Here is a 15000-nt window from a genome sequence, read left to right as displayed (position 1 = left end):
AGGCGGACAGAAAAAGTGCGGACAGAAAAAAGTGGCGGACGGACAGACAAAGCCAGCACAGTAGCTTTCTTTTCCAGAAAACTAATAGGCCATGAATGGCGTGTGGGGATGGCTGGCCTTATGGAAGGTATGGTGTTAGCCGCTGATATTGCAATAAATCTGTTTCGTAAAAGAGTTAGCAAGATTGTATTAGCATGAAAGCATAACACTGTCGTAGCAATTTTAAGAGCATAAATATAAGTGGATACCGCAAAGATGGAGAAGTGAATACCATTCAGTACGAGGGAGTAATGGAAGTAGTGTCGATTCGTTTGAATATTTTGAAGTAAATGTAATAGACTGGAGTAGGATGAGAGGATGTGAGTCACAGGAAATGTGAAGCCAAAAGGATCGTCCCGTAGAGGGAGTTGGTAACAAAGTGCACCTCACGCGGTGCACTGTAGGCATTACTGAGGTTCTTTTACGCGCCCTTCTTTAGGTCCCTAGCTGCAACCTTTCGTTCCTTTTCCAGTACCTTTCATATTCTCTTTCTTCCATCTTATCCACCCCTCCTAACAATTATTTCATAGTGCAACTGCTTTATGTTTTCACTCCTCCTGTGACACCTTTTCATACCTACCTACTCTCATTTTTCGTTTCCAGCTGAGTGACCTTATATGTCCCAGAGCTTGGCCTTTGGCCTAAACTCTATAGTCCAGTCCATCCTCAAAAAGGATCGCTTCAAACTGCAAGGAAAGAGAGGTGTCTAAAAAGTCAAATTTGGGATGCCTATGAAAACAAAAGTAATAGAAGCTATTTAGGTGAATGGTTTGCTCATTATATTTAGAGTAAAATGGTTGAAAAGGTTGAGGAAACAGAGATGCGACATCTCTGTATATTTCTCATCCTTTCGGTCATACTACTGGTATGGTTAGTCAGGTAAAATGGTTAGCAAAGGTGAAAGGATGGTGACAGGTCGGTAAAAGTGTGCAAAACTCAGAATTCCTAGAAAAATGAGGAAAGGGACCCCGAGAAGTAGTTGGTTGGATGGGGTGGAAGAGGAGTTGAAAAAGAACTTGGTTTCAAGGAAGCACAAAGTGGTACAGTGCGTGTGAAGACGGGTTCGACGTGTTGCGTGTGAGCCGTCTTCCCAGCGCTTCCTCGGATGGACTAACAAGTCTTTGAGACATCCTTGTCCTCGTAACTCCTTTTAACTGTATATCCCACCTACACTAACCCTTTTGTCACACCTGATCCCCTAGTTTCTTCCCCCATCCTTTCAGGTCTTGTTAAACTATAATACTATGCAAACAGTTCATCTCTTTGGCTTACCCCTTCGTTCTTTCATTACCTGGTCCGCTGGTATAGTGGTTTTTGTCGTGGCATTTCACTCAGATGTCGCGGGGTCGCGTCTCCCTTAGGGCGATGAAAAATCAATCTCTTTAGCTTCCCCCTTTGTTCTTTCATTACCTGGTCCTCTGGTATAGTGGTTTTTGTCGTGGCATGCCTCTCAGATGTCGCGGGTTCGTGTCTCCCTTAGGGCGATGAAAAATCACTGGCTCTGTATCACGATCAGTTACTGCTGCAGAGTGGGGTCTGCGGTGGGAGGTTGAAACCTACATTCTTTGGGAGCTTGAATTTCAAGTCAATGGCCACTTTGGTAGGCTTGCTTCAAGTGACTAGGTTTCATCTACTGAAATAATAATAAAATAATCTTTATCATCAGCACGTCACCTCCATAGATGAAAGTTACGTCTGTACATTGTAACGTTGGCTTCCGTAGACACGTTCAAGTTTCCTCTCATTGTAGCACAGACATCCTGCTGCTGCCTTTCTTGCTTCACCTGCTGTGTGACTCAACTCTTCTCTCATCCTACCGTCGTCTAAAGTCATCTTCTTCTTCTTCTTCTTCTTCTTCTTCTTTCGACCTCATTAGTTTAAGATGCATCCCAGACCATCCAAGACTGGAAGATGCAAAATATACCGGAAGATGCATTAGAATTCTCTGGTAGACATGAGGTGCCTCACTGAGGACCTAAAAACCTGAATGAACTGTAAGGTCTGCCAAGGTCTGTAAGTCCCACAGTATAGCAGGGTCGGCCGCTCGAGTCAACTTTCTCTGTTTATTTCTGTTCCTTGTATCTTCTTCCCCTAGTCCCACCTCACCCATATCTCTCCTCACCACTTCCATCCATCTGATCCGCTGAGATATTTACTCCCAAATATTTATGAGAATTTACGGTTTTCATTCTCTCACTGTCCATGATTAGATTCACTGCTCCGTATTCCTGGTTCCGGTTTACTTTCATAACCTTATACTCTTGATCACGTTTGCTCTCTATTACTCCTTTTGCCAGCGCTTTAAATGCTCTTTCACGAGTCTCTGTTGTGTATCTTCACTATCCCCTATTAGTACATCGTCGTCTGTAAATACCAGCCATTCCACTGTCCTTTCTCTGGCGTCTCACAGCACTCTATGAAAATATCAAACAGCAACAGAGGTATACTTCCCTAAAATGGAGAACTGCAGTACCATCAAAATTTTAGAACTTGAGATATGCCACCTTTTGGGCTCGTGAAACACTAATACACAAATTACTGCAGTTTCAGAATGATTCTTCAATGCTTTCCACGAGTATTTAGGGTGTCCCATTTGAACTATCTGCAAAATTTTGGAAATTGAGACATGCCACCTATTGGGCTCGAGAAACACAAAACACACAAGTTACCGCAGTTTCAGAATGATTCCTCAATGCTTTTCACGAGTATTTAGGGGGTCCCATTTGCAGTATCTGCAAAGTCAGTAGTAAGGCAATGGAGTATCTACCATTTTTCTCAGTGTTGTATTTTGCAGATACTGCAGTCTTCCATTTTAGGGCAGTATAACACACCCTCGTTTCAGCGCCATTAGGTGCAAAAATGCCTTTGAGACTAGGGTGTTTTATGCCCATGCCCCAACTTCACCACAAATACCCCATAGCATCCAGTATCTTTACGGTATGTGTAGGTACCAATACAATGCTGATGAACTTTTTGGCAGTGTGTGTAAAATGACCGCTGCTTTGGGAGTTCTCTCTCATGTACTTGATAGATAGTCGACTGTTGGGTCACAGTTAGGTGTAGAAGGACGTAGGATTAGCAGTCTCATCCTAAAGTAAGGCCCAACGAGACTGCCACAACAGAAAATGATCGTGGGTGGACGATTATGTATTTTAATTCGTCTGCTTATCTCTTGAGCTTTACACACAGACATATATATATATATATATATATATATATATATATATATATATATATATATATATATATATATATATATATATATATATATATATATGAATGTCTTTTACTGTAATACCACAGTGTAATATGAATATAGTTGCAACGTTCAAATAGTGTTTTATGGGCCTTCTTAAATTCACACACACACACACACATTACACACATTACACACACACATATATATATATATATATATATATATATATATATATATATATATATATATATATATATATATTTATATATGTGTGTGTATGCTAAAATCTAAATGCTCAATGTACGCTTGTATATGTGTGTGTGTGTAGACGCGCGTGTGTATATGTGTAAGGTGTAAAACCAAAGGATAAACAGACGAATCGAATTATTTTAAGTTCCGATGTCTACATACGTATGAACATTTCTTGAATTTTTGAGAGCTCCGTTCGCGCGAGAGGCTATTCAACGCATCCACCGGTGCTCCTGTTGCCATTTATTGTTGTGACGTTGGAGGCACGAGGGCGGAGCCCCTAAGCCATGCACGGCCCAGGTGCATTTAGGAGTGGCCCCATGACCAACGGGGTCCGAAATTCTATACCTGCTATGCCCGAGTCTCGTTGGCCCGGGGGCTTACACCTGCGCAAGGTCCTTCTTGTGGGATGGTGAGGAACTTGAAGACCTCATGGAGGGAGGGGTAGGGAATGGAGGAGGAGTGGGTGGGAGGGGAGGGTAGATGGGAAGAGGCTTCTTCTTGACGAAGGTAGATGTGGGTAGGCATTTAGGCGGTGTGGGGAGGTGGGGGGTGGGGAGGCGGGTTTTGGGGTTATATGCATGCCCAAGTCTTCTACTAGAACCCGTCTGGCCACTAATGCCAGGGCATTATTTATTCATTCATTAGGCACTATATCTTAAGCATATCTGGTTCTCGGATCTTAAGTCTCTCTCTCGTTCATTCTCTCCATTCATTCATGTTTATCCCAAGTCCATTCATTTCATATACATGTTGTTCACAGGGGTTGTTCAGTTTTAAAAACACACACACACACACCATATATATATATATATATATATATATATATATATATATATATATATATATATATATATACAGTATATATATACAGTATATATATATACATATATATATATAATATATATATACATATATATAATATATAATGTATATATATATGCATATATGTTACCATACGCCTTATCCCTTGAAAGGTGTTGCACTGCCGTTCTCAACAAGTTTTTTTGCAACCAGTTTGCCAGTCCCTTGCCCTCTTATATAGTGGCTACAACCTACTCGCTATAGTCTACTTACTGACTGATACTAAAGTAACCGCTTAGATCAACAACGTTGTTATGGGTTTTCAGGAAGGCCGGGAAAAACCTACCATATCCTGGCCTTTTGACATCGGTATCTTGGTGAGTAAAGAAAGTTCGTTAACTACATTGCTACACATAGACACACACACATACACACAATTATTATATATATATATATATATATATATATATATATATATATATATATATACATACATATGCATACATACATACATACATACATACATAACACACACACATATATGTATATATATTAACTTATAAAAAAGGTCCTGCGATAAGTAACTAGAGAGTACATTACAAACAAATCCTTAGCATTACGGAGTCAGATGGATTTTCAGTTCAGCTTTTTCCACATTGGCCTTATCTTCTACTGATCCCTCGAGAACGACTGCAAACTATCTGTTTGAAGAAAAATAAAAACTGATAAAGTAGTGACCCCATTGTATTAGGACTAGCAATTAGGCCTATCATCAACCGTTGGCTCCACCAAATCAGGAGAATACAGTATACTCGCCACTCTCTCCTCATACATTATATACTTTATATATATATATATATATATATATATATATATATATATATATATATATATATATATATATAGCACTCTTTATTAATATATATATATATATATAAATGGCTTTATCTACTGACTCTTAGAAATGACAAGCGTCAGACGAGAAGCGTAACTTCCGGTTCTGGTTCTAACGAATTCTTGAGTTTCCGGAACATCGCTTTGTTCCCGCCAACAGACGTTGCTGTTTAGTGGGAAGTTGGACTTTCCAGAAAGTAACAAAGTTCGGTGATATCACTCATTTGAATTCGTAGTTTTATTTCACTTGAAAGGAATTAAAGAGATGAATTGACTTTTAAGCATACCACTTAGGTATTAACATAGGTTCCAGAGAAAAACATCGCAATGGTTACACGCGCCCTTGGTTGAAATAACAGAGCAGGCTTATGTAGAAACACAACATCCTGATGGATTGTTTTACTCTACTCTATAATTTGCTTCCGTCTAAGAAAACATTTAAAATTCACGAGTGAGCTTCAGTATTAGTGACGAGAGAGAGAGAGAGAGAGAGAGAGAGAGAGAGAGAGAGAGAGAGAGGACTGATCGATACTAAGAAATGAAAGCAAGGACAGACGGGGCAAAAGAGATTGCTGAATACTGTCCCGTAACAGGAAAAGAAACGGCTTTACTCATGTTATGAGACAGACAAAGCAGATAGAAAAGACTTGTTGGTGAGGGCGCCGAATTCACCAGGAGGAAATGCGTCAGCTTCTAATCAGACTAAAGCTGAGGGAGAAGAATTCTCGAGCAAAACAAGGGGAGGGAGGAAGGAAGGAAGGAAGCGAGAAAGGAAGTGAGGAGGCCGAAGGAAAAGGGGACGAATAGGAAGATGACCCCCTCAACGAAGTCCATAAAAATAGTTGTCGGCACATAATGAGTGGTTGGCGCAGCAATGACAAATTTGATTACGTTCTATGACACGCAGCCAAAGATATTTTACGAGGGCTCTTGGAGGTACGGTCACCCCCTGCCCTGAGATCGTAGAGTCCCCCCACCCCAACACTTCTCATTCACGCCCACACACCGTTCGCGACCTTGCCGCTCTTCGCGATCGTAGGGAGCCTCTGTAGGTCTCTTGGGGAGATAATTTCCCCTTATTTTTAACGCCTCCTGGTGGCTGCGAGCAGAGTTTCATGAATGGTAACAAAACAGCGGAAATAAAACGCGCACGTACTTTCCACTCCCTTTGGGATTGATTCATGTTTTCCCTACTTCCCGCGCTATTTGGTATTGCTTTCCATTTGGAGATAATATGACGTAATAGAATAAGGCGGGCCGTGATTGGCGGACCGAGCACACTCCCATTGGTCGTGCAGCTCAGAACCTCAGGGAGGGTTTTCATTGGCTAACGTCACGAGTATCTGGGCGGCGATTGGACACCGGCAGATAATGACGTCGAGAGCACCGTACTAGGGACGTTTTCTCAATGGTCTGCTAATTCAGATGGTGGTACGTCTGCTTGGAGTGAAGACGTGTAGTAGCAGAGCTGTGCTTTCGGGAAGAGGAGAGGAGAGGAGAGGAGAGTGATATCGTTATTGACTTTGTGTGTTCATGTAGAAGAGAGAGAGAGAGAGAAGACTGGCGAAAAACAGTCGCATCTTTTGTAGGCTACAACTGGTCGTCGCCCAGGAACTCTTCTCATATATCGTTCCGTCGTCTGTTGTTCCCCATGCGGACGAAAGTCGCTCTCGTCGTCGTGGTCGCAGCAGTCGATTCCGAAGTAGTAGTGCCGTTGTGTGTGCGCCGCCATGCCTTCTCTTGATGGGGAGGCAGCAGGAGGTTGCAGCAACATGAATATGTCCGGAGGAGGAGGGGTGTCGGTGCCGGCCGTGGACGCAGGGACTCTGTGCGACGCCCTACGACATTCCGAATTGCTTGTGCTCGACTGCAGGGGCAATGAAGACTACAGCAGCGGCCACATCCGCGGTGCCGTGGGCGTAGGCCTGCCGTCCCTCATGCTGAGGCGCCTCGCGTCGGGGAAACTCAGCCTGCCGCAGGTTGTTCGTCACCTCGCTGACGATGGGGGCGATAGGCTCGCCAGGCTCTACCAGTGCGTTCCCATAGTCCTCTATGATCACGCCCATGCTTACAATCCCCACAGCCCCACCCCTACGCCTTCCCTCATGACCATCCTGTGCCGAAAGTTCAATCAAGAAGGGTCGCAAGCCCATTGCTTAGCAGGTAAGAATCGTGTTTCCTTTTTGTACTGTAGGGGGAGTGTCAGGATCTAGCCAGAGTTTCAGCACGGTAGGCCTTTAGTAAGTCGATATTCCGCCATTCCATCATGTTAGGCAATCCTGTGTGTTTTAGCCATGTTTCAGTCAGTTACCCTGTAGTCGACTTGTTTTTGTTTTTCTGTGACATGCCAGGAAAAAAGTGGCACGCAAGTCTAATGTTCAGACTTGTCAAAGATCGTGTTAGAGGAAGTGTTTTTCATTGATCGAAAATTTAGCGTTAGTTTCCTTACACCCGTACACCTAGTTAAAATTTAGTGTTAGTTTCCTTATACCCGTACAGTTAGTTAAAATTTAGTGTTAGTTTCCTTATACCCGTACAACTAGTTGAATTGATTCTTGTTATAATGTGGACATTGCAATGATAAAGGAGAGAAATTTATTTATTTTAAGGAATATATATATAATATATATATATATATATATATATATATAATTGTATATTTATGTGTATAAATATAAGGAAAATGTTATAACATGCAAAACATTTGTATAAGAAATAAAGGTCTAGAACGTCGTATATTAACTCCGAAGCTTGGTTCACCCCTAAGTTATTGGCAGCAAAATGGGTTGTGTTCTTGATTATCCTACCCCCCAAAATGAGGTAATAAGTGAACAGCTTCGAGCCAGTGACTTCTCAAGTCATTATATTTTGTTCCTGAAAGACTAGGTTCTCGAAGAGAAGGGTCGAGTTACGATACATCAAAGGGATGTAATTATCAAGAATTAATGATAGATTTGCTCATGTCCCAAGAGATTCATGTTTTGAATGAAAAATCAGCCATAAATGATATTATGTCAGCTTTCGTGGTTGTACTTGGTTAATGTCTAGTTACGGTAGTTGATTGTACATGTTTTTTATGTAAGGTGGCAAGTATAGCCTATGTTAATACTTTGGCCAGCCCCGTTGTTAATAAGTTGACCTGATTTCTTTTTTTAATGGTTGTCCATCATACATTGATGTCTTCACGATGCAGAATTTTGACCTTAGTATTTACAAAATTTGGAGTCGTGAAAAATTTTGATGAATGTACGAAAATGATTGTTGCCATAGGCCTATGCATTTTGTTCAAAAATCCTAGATTTTTGGTAAATATTCCGTCGTATGACAGGAAATTGTCCAATTTAGTTAAAACGGCCGGCCTGCGTTAATAACTAGGTTAATTCTGAATGAATAATATCTTCGCATTACCCTGTTAATTTTACGTCGTGTTGAAAGAGGCATTAGTGTGTAAATGACTTGTTAGCAGTGCCAGTGACGCGGTGTTTATTGAAGGATACCCCTCAAGTGATAGTATCCAAACAGATACTATCACGGGTTTGTCCCACAGTAAACACTCGTTGTTTATTCTGGTGGTGTACATGATTGCAATCCTACTTAGAATAAGTCAATTAGGGAGGCTGATTGGAGCAGTGTGACAATTTGACTAAGTCATGCCGTTTTGTGTGTGATTTTCATCTGCCCTGACACCGTTAATTTATCGAGGGTCTGTTTAATCTCTTATTACCTCGTGCTGCATGGCTCCTTGTTTATATTTTGTCTTGTCGAGTACGGTCTGGGTATACAATAGAAAGTAAAGGATCCATTGAGGTTGTTTGTACTTCTTGTTTACTTTTTAATCTTGAAAGCGTAGGCTTTGTGGTAGGTGACGTTGGCAGTGGGGATGTCAGAGGTATAGCAGAGTAGGCTGAATGAGAGCATATATAAACAGGTATGCCCCAACACTGGCAGAGGATGGCTAGGCTAGGGAGAGAGTGACTGAGTTAGAGGGGAATGTTGGGGAGGTGGTCGTTATGGTGGTGGGTAGTAGCGAGGAGGCGTCCGGCACCACCACCACACAGAGCTTGTTACAATCAATACTCTCTCTCTCTCTCTCTCTCTCTCTCTCTCTCTCTCTCTCTCTGGAAGGCTCCGTCGTTTTATATAATTTTTGATACTGAAAGTGCTTGCACTTTTTATTTTGCAAACACTGGGTTTAAAAAAAATACTGACCTAGCAATTTACAAATCGAAATCTGGGTGAACGGCGTTGAAATGCCCTAAATTATCTTTTTCTTTTATGACTCTTTACTTTTACTGTTGTTATTGTTTATGGTGCTGACTTCTTGAGGTTTTCACAGCATGAAAGTCAAGGGTAATTTGTGTATTCGGTAATTTCTAGTGCTTACAGTCACAACTCAACAAGGCTGTTTGGGATAAGCAGAAGCACTTTGTCTCTTTTATTATCTCATCATAGAGGGAAGCAATTTATAGGAATACTAAAAATAACAAGAATTTTAATTTTTCTGAAGACGCTTCTGTATTTGTTTTTAAGGGAAAGTTGGTTGCTTATTAATATTTTCATCGGGTATGTGTATATATACATATATATATATATACACATATATATATATATATATATATATATATATATATGTATATATATATAATTACACATATATATCATTTTTCAAACTTTGAATAAACCTTTATCTTGAGGTTGTAATCAAACGCCTCAAGATCCAGTCAATAGATTAAGACAATTTATTTTATAGGTGTTGTTTAGAGTTTATACATGTGTAGGAATACGTTAAGGTGTGCGTGAGCGTATCTAGGAGTCTAAAATGTGATAGGTTAGCATATAAACACTTCTGAAGGGAGGGCGGATGCATAACTATCTAGGTGCGGTCTGTTTTTCAACCTCGCATATCTCGCATTCCAGACACTCAATAAGATAGGCCATTTCACTTTCCGAGTGGCGTACCCTCGTAAAACTTTCATCGCATAGCCATATTTGTTGCTTGAATCTCTCTCTCTCTCTCTCTCTCTCTCTCTCTCTCTCTCTCTCTCTCTCTCTCTCTCTCTCTCTCTCTGCGCAGTCATTTGGCATGTTATTTACGGCAGCATGTTACTTAAGGATTGAATCTCTCCCTGGCCTTATTGGGTATACTTGTTTTTGGTAGAATATGTTAGAATATTATATTTTGGCTTTTTCCACATTACTTTTTGGATTTTATTCATGGTAGTTTATTATAATCTCTCTCTCTCTCTCTCTCTCTCTCTCTCTCTCTCTCTCTCTCTCTCTCTCTCTCTCTCTCTCTCTCTCAAAGAAGCCAAGAAACTTTCTTCTCTCATTCCTGGGTCGGTCGACCAGCCAACAGGTTTTTCGATGGCCAGGGAGGTCGGGCTAGTCGTGTTTGTGCGTGCGTGTGTCTGCGTGCATTCCTACCGGGGCATCAAGTCTTGATATACTGCGGTTTTTCATATTTTTTATTACTTTTATTTTGTGTGGCGGATTTGTTGAGGGGTTGTGTACGGGCTGGGGAGAGTGGGCGTGAGGGTGGGTTGTTTGGGGAGGGGAGGAACGCAGGCGTCTGCAGATATCTTTTGCATTGCTGCTTCGTATTAAGGTCTTATTTTTCATACTTGAAGATGCACTTCTCTCTCTCTCTCTCTCTCTCTCTCTCTCTCTTCTCTCTCTTTGCACATTGAGCCATATTGGTTATCTTATTTTCACATCTTTAAGATGTACTGACGTATTTGATTCTCTCTCTCTCTCTCTCTCTCTCTCTCTCTCTCTCTTGCAGCATCAAGCCTATCGGCTGTCCATTTTTTCACATCTTTTAAGATGTATCGACGTATCTCTCTCTCTCTCTCTCTCTCTCTCTCTCTCTCTCTCTCTCTCTCTCTCTCTCTCTCTCCTTTCATCTATGTTATCTTCAAGATAATCATATTCCTCATCACAGTTGTCATCACTATTCATTGCTATTGGTTTCATCGTCGTGTCAATCTTCCTTTGCCATTTTATATCTCCGCCCAGTGCGCTCTTTCCGCGGGAGGGAAAGCCTTATTAGGTTGCGTGGGCGTGGGAAACCTGGGTATCCATGGGCGGCTGGGTGGGTGTGTGTGTGTGTGTGTGTGTCCGTGGAGCGTTTTCCAGTTGTCATAGCAACCGATGATGATACTACGTTCGCCCTCACGCCCACACGTGCTGTCAGCTCTGCCCTTGTCGTCAGACTTCGCCGTCAGTCACGCATTATATATTATATATTATATATATATGTATATATTATATATATATATGTATATATGTACATATATATGTGTATATATATACATATGTATATATGTACATATATATGTATATATATATATATGTATGTATATATATATATATATATATATATATATATATATATATATATATATATATATATATATATATATATATATATATGTATATCTTTTCAAGTATTGTGGTGCTTGAAATTTAGTATAAACCCAAAAGTATTAAAACTCTTAATCTGATATTATAAGTGATGCCCATCGTTGTATTCATGTATGTGTGTGTGTATATATATATATATATATATATATATATATATATATATATATATATATATATATATATATGTAATTTTTTCCTGTAGATCGAAATTGCACCATGTTTCTAACGTCAACTCATTTACTTTATTAGATATTCTGTAAATAATAATTATAAATAACCCGTTTTTATATGCACACACTTTTAAATACCATTTCGCAGCAATGACCACCATCTCTCAGGGTCGATAATTGTTTAACCTAATGCTGACAAATATGGGAAGTGGTCAGATAGGTGTGAGGAGACGCCGTTGCCATGGCAACCGCAAAAATGGCCTTCCACCTTTCTCAGTGTACCTATGATTTGATTGGTGATGCAATCGGGTGGGCCTAGTGGAAACCTATAGCCCAGTTCCGACTGTCGGCCTAGTGTACTGGTTTTCGTGGTGACAGGAGCACCAGTGTATAGTAAATGTGCTTCCTCACTGTGGGACTTCTCCAGAGTTCCAGAGGTCCTTTATTCCTCTCACCACTAGACTGTGGAACAGCCTCCCTTCAGAGGATGTCGTGCGGTTGGAACTTCGGAAGTTCGAGCGAAAATGCAAGGCATTACTGCCATAATACTATTCTTCTTGTGTTTTATTACTGTTTTATCGATTTATCAATTGATTTTTTATCTTTTTTAATGAGTGGGATCTCTTCTTTCTGTATTTCCCTTTACTTCCTCTTACGCCTTCCTTAATGAACACCGTAGACTTTGAAAGCTTGAGTTTCAAGTCAGTGGCCCCTTTGGTGGGCTTGTTCCTTATGAATAGGGTTCATCTTCTGAATAATAATAGTAATTAAAAATACTCGTAGTAGCATGAGTCTTGAAATAAACAAATCCACTTACTCGAACAGATTCCCGATAGCTCTCTGTGCAGATTTATTTTTAAATATATGTACATAAACGTAACTGGATTTCTATCTCCAATAATAATAATAATAATAATAATAATAATAATAATACTGGGTTTTCATGGTGACAGAATTGCTGCTGTGACGCTTCAGTGAAACTAGTATTGCTTCGTATGTTTTTCTTGTATGTTTTTTGGAAAGGAAGTGTGAAGTTTTTTGGGGAAAGGAAGTGTGAAGTTTTTTTTTTTTTTTTTTTTTTTTTTTTTTTGGAAAGGTTTGATTTTTTTTTTTTTTTTTTTTTTTTTTTTTTTTTTGAAAGGAAGTATGGGCGCCGCAATCCCTTTCCGTTCTTCATTATTTCGGTATCGATTCGTCCTGCCTGACTTGGCAGCCTTGCTTAGTTTCAGTGCTTGTGTGAGTCACGGTGGTGTCCGCTTCTTATACGAGTGATAATAATCAAGTCAACGTAAACCTCTCTTTTGATGTATGTATATATGTCTTGTAATGTTGTGCATTACAGATTTATGATACAGATAAAAAAGGGAGAGGGAGAATGAGAGAGAGAGGGTGGGGTAGGGAGATCCTAGCCAACAGATAAAAAAAGGAAGAGAGAGAGAGAGAGGTGGGGGAGATCCTAGCCAACAGATAAAAAAAGGAAGAGAGAGAGAGAGAGAGGTGGGGGAGATCCTAGCCAACAGATAAAAAAAGAGAGAGAGAGAGGGGGACCAGCCAACAGATAAAAAAAGGAAAGAGAGAGAGATCCTAGCCAACGGATAAAAAAGGAAGAGAGAGAGAGAAATCTCCTAGCCAACAGATAAAAAAGGAAGAGAGAGAGAGATCCTAGCCAACGGATAAAAAAGGAAGAGAGAGAGAGAAATCTCTCCAGCCAACAGATAAAAAAGGAAGAGAAAGAGAGAGATCCTAGCCAACGGATAAAAAAAGGAAGAGAGAAAGAGAGAGAGAGAGAGAGAGATCCTAGCCAACGGATAAAAAAGGAAGAGAGAGAGAGAGAGAGTCTTTGTGCATGTAGGTCTGTTTGTATTTTTGAATGTGCTGCAGCTGCCTCAGCATTTTGAGGAGAGAGAGAGAGAGAGAGAGAGAGAGAGAGAGAGAGAGAGAGAGAGAGAGAGAGAGAGAGAGAGAGAGAGAGCCGCACTGCTTGTCATCAACTCATGAAACAGTGGTTTTATTTTCTTTTGAAATGTCAGGCAGGTACATGATGAATCTCCTGTTGGCCGATCGCGAATGATTGTCACAGCATCGCAGTTTTGGTAATGAATTGCCAGATTGTCAAAACTTGCTGGATTTACATAGTAACACGGCATCCGAGTTTCGATTGACGCTCTCTCTCTCTCTCTCTCTCTCTCTCTCTCTCTCTCTTTTGTTTCCCGAGAGTTAATGTGGTGTTGACACCATTTTAAGAATTGAATGGTGTGATCAAAATTTGGTTTCTCTCTCTCTCTCTCTCTCTCTCTCTCTCTCTCTCTCTCTCCCTTGAACTTGTGCCGTTGACAAATGGAAAATTGAATGGCATTTGAGTTCTTCCCCCTCCCTGCCTGCTCTCTCTCTCTCTCTCTCTCTCTCTCTCTCTCTCTCTCTCTCTCTCTCTCTCTCTCTCTCTCTCACACAGCAAGCCCAGGCGCATCAGGCTAGGCAAGTTCTGCTTTTGGTATGGAGGAGGCGGCGAGAAACAGCCGTGTCGGGGGAGGGAAGGGTGGGTAGGAGAAGGTGCGATTGTGGCGGAGGGGAGGTGGAGGGGGGGTTAGGGCTGGGATGTGGGGGGTGTTTATAGATTCTGAAATACACAGGGTGTGTGCGTGCGTGCGTGCATGTGCGCGTTTGTGATGTGTATACTGGGGTGCATGACTTTTGCAGAGACGCGGTGTGTATGTTTATGTGTATATATATATATATATATATATATATATATATATATATATATATATATATATATATATATATATATATATATATATGTGTGTGTGTGTGTGTGTGTGTGTGTGTGTGTGTGTGTGTAAATGTGTAAATATAAATTACTTTAAAATTTTTTTCTCGATCAGCGAAGGATGTGTGAAAATGCGTTACTATTCGGTAATAAATGAATATCAATACATTCAAGGAAGTGAATTGATAACTGAAAGGGGGGCCGGTTTACGGGGGTGGGGGGGTGGGAGGAGGGCTGTTTGAAAACTGATCATCATAATTATGTACCTGGGGAAAAACGAGGTCCGCTAATGACCGGCGTGGGACCTTTTGTCCTTAATCGTGGTATCTTCGTCGTTGGTGACCCCGTGGCCTTCCTCTTTCGTCGTGGAGGTAACGACACCAAGGAAATACAAGTAGACGAAAACAAGTGGAAAAAGATTGGCACAGTTTCCCCAGTTTTCTGTCCGCCCTCAG

The 15000-nt window shown here is 40.8% G+C and overlaps 1 protein-coding gene across 1 annotated transcript in view; it reads left to right on the top strand.

Annotated features, from left to right (window-relative positions):
* The first annotated feature begins 6600 nt into the window (after nucleotides 1–6600).
* Nucleotides 6601–15000, top strand: part of LOC136844348 (dual specificity protein phosphatase 7-like) — a 39209-nt gene continuing 30809 nt past the window's right edge. Inside the window, exon 1 of the mRNA XM_067113358.1 lies at nucleotides 6601–7348. Coding sequence (XP_066969459.1) covers nucleotides 6916–7348 — 433 coding nt within the window. The 5' untranslated portion in view covers nucleotides 6601–6915. The remainder of the gene's footprint in view (nucleotides 7349–15000) is intronic.

This window comes from Macrobrachium rosenbergii, chromosome 12, assembly GCF_040412425.1.
Source record: "Macrobrachium rosenbergii isolate ZJJX-2024 chromosome 12, ASM4041242v1, whole genome shotgun sequence".
Classification (NCBI taxonomy): domain Eukaryota; kingdom Metazoa; phylum Arthropoda; class Malacostraca; order Decapoda; family Palaemonidae; genus Macrobrachium; species Macrobrachium rosenbergii.
This window is presented reverse-complemented; position numbering and strand designations above follow the sequence as displayed.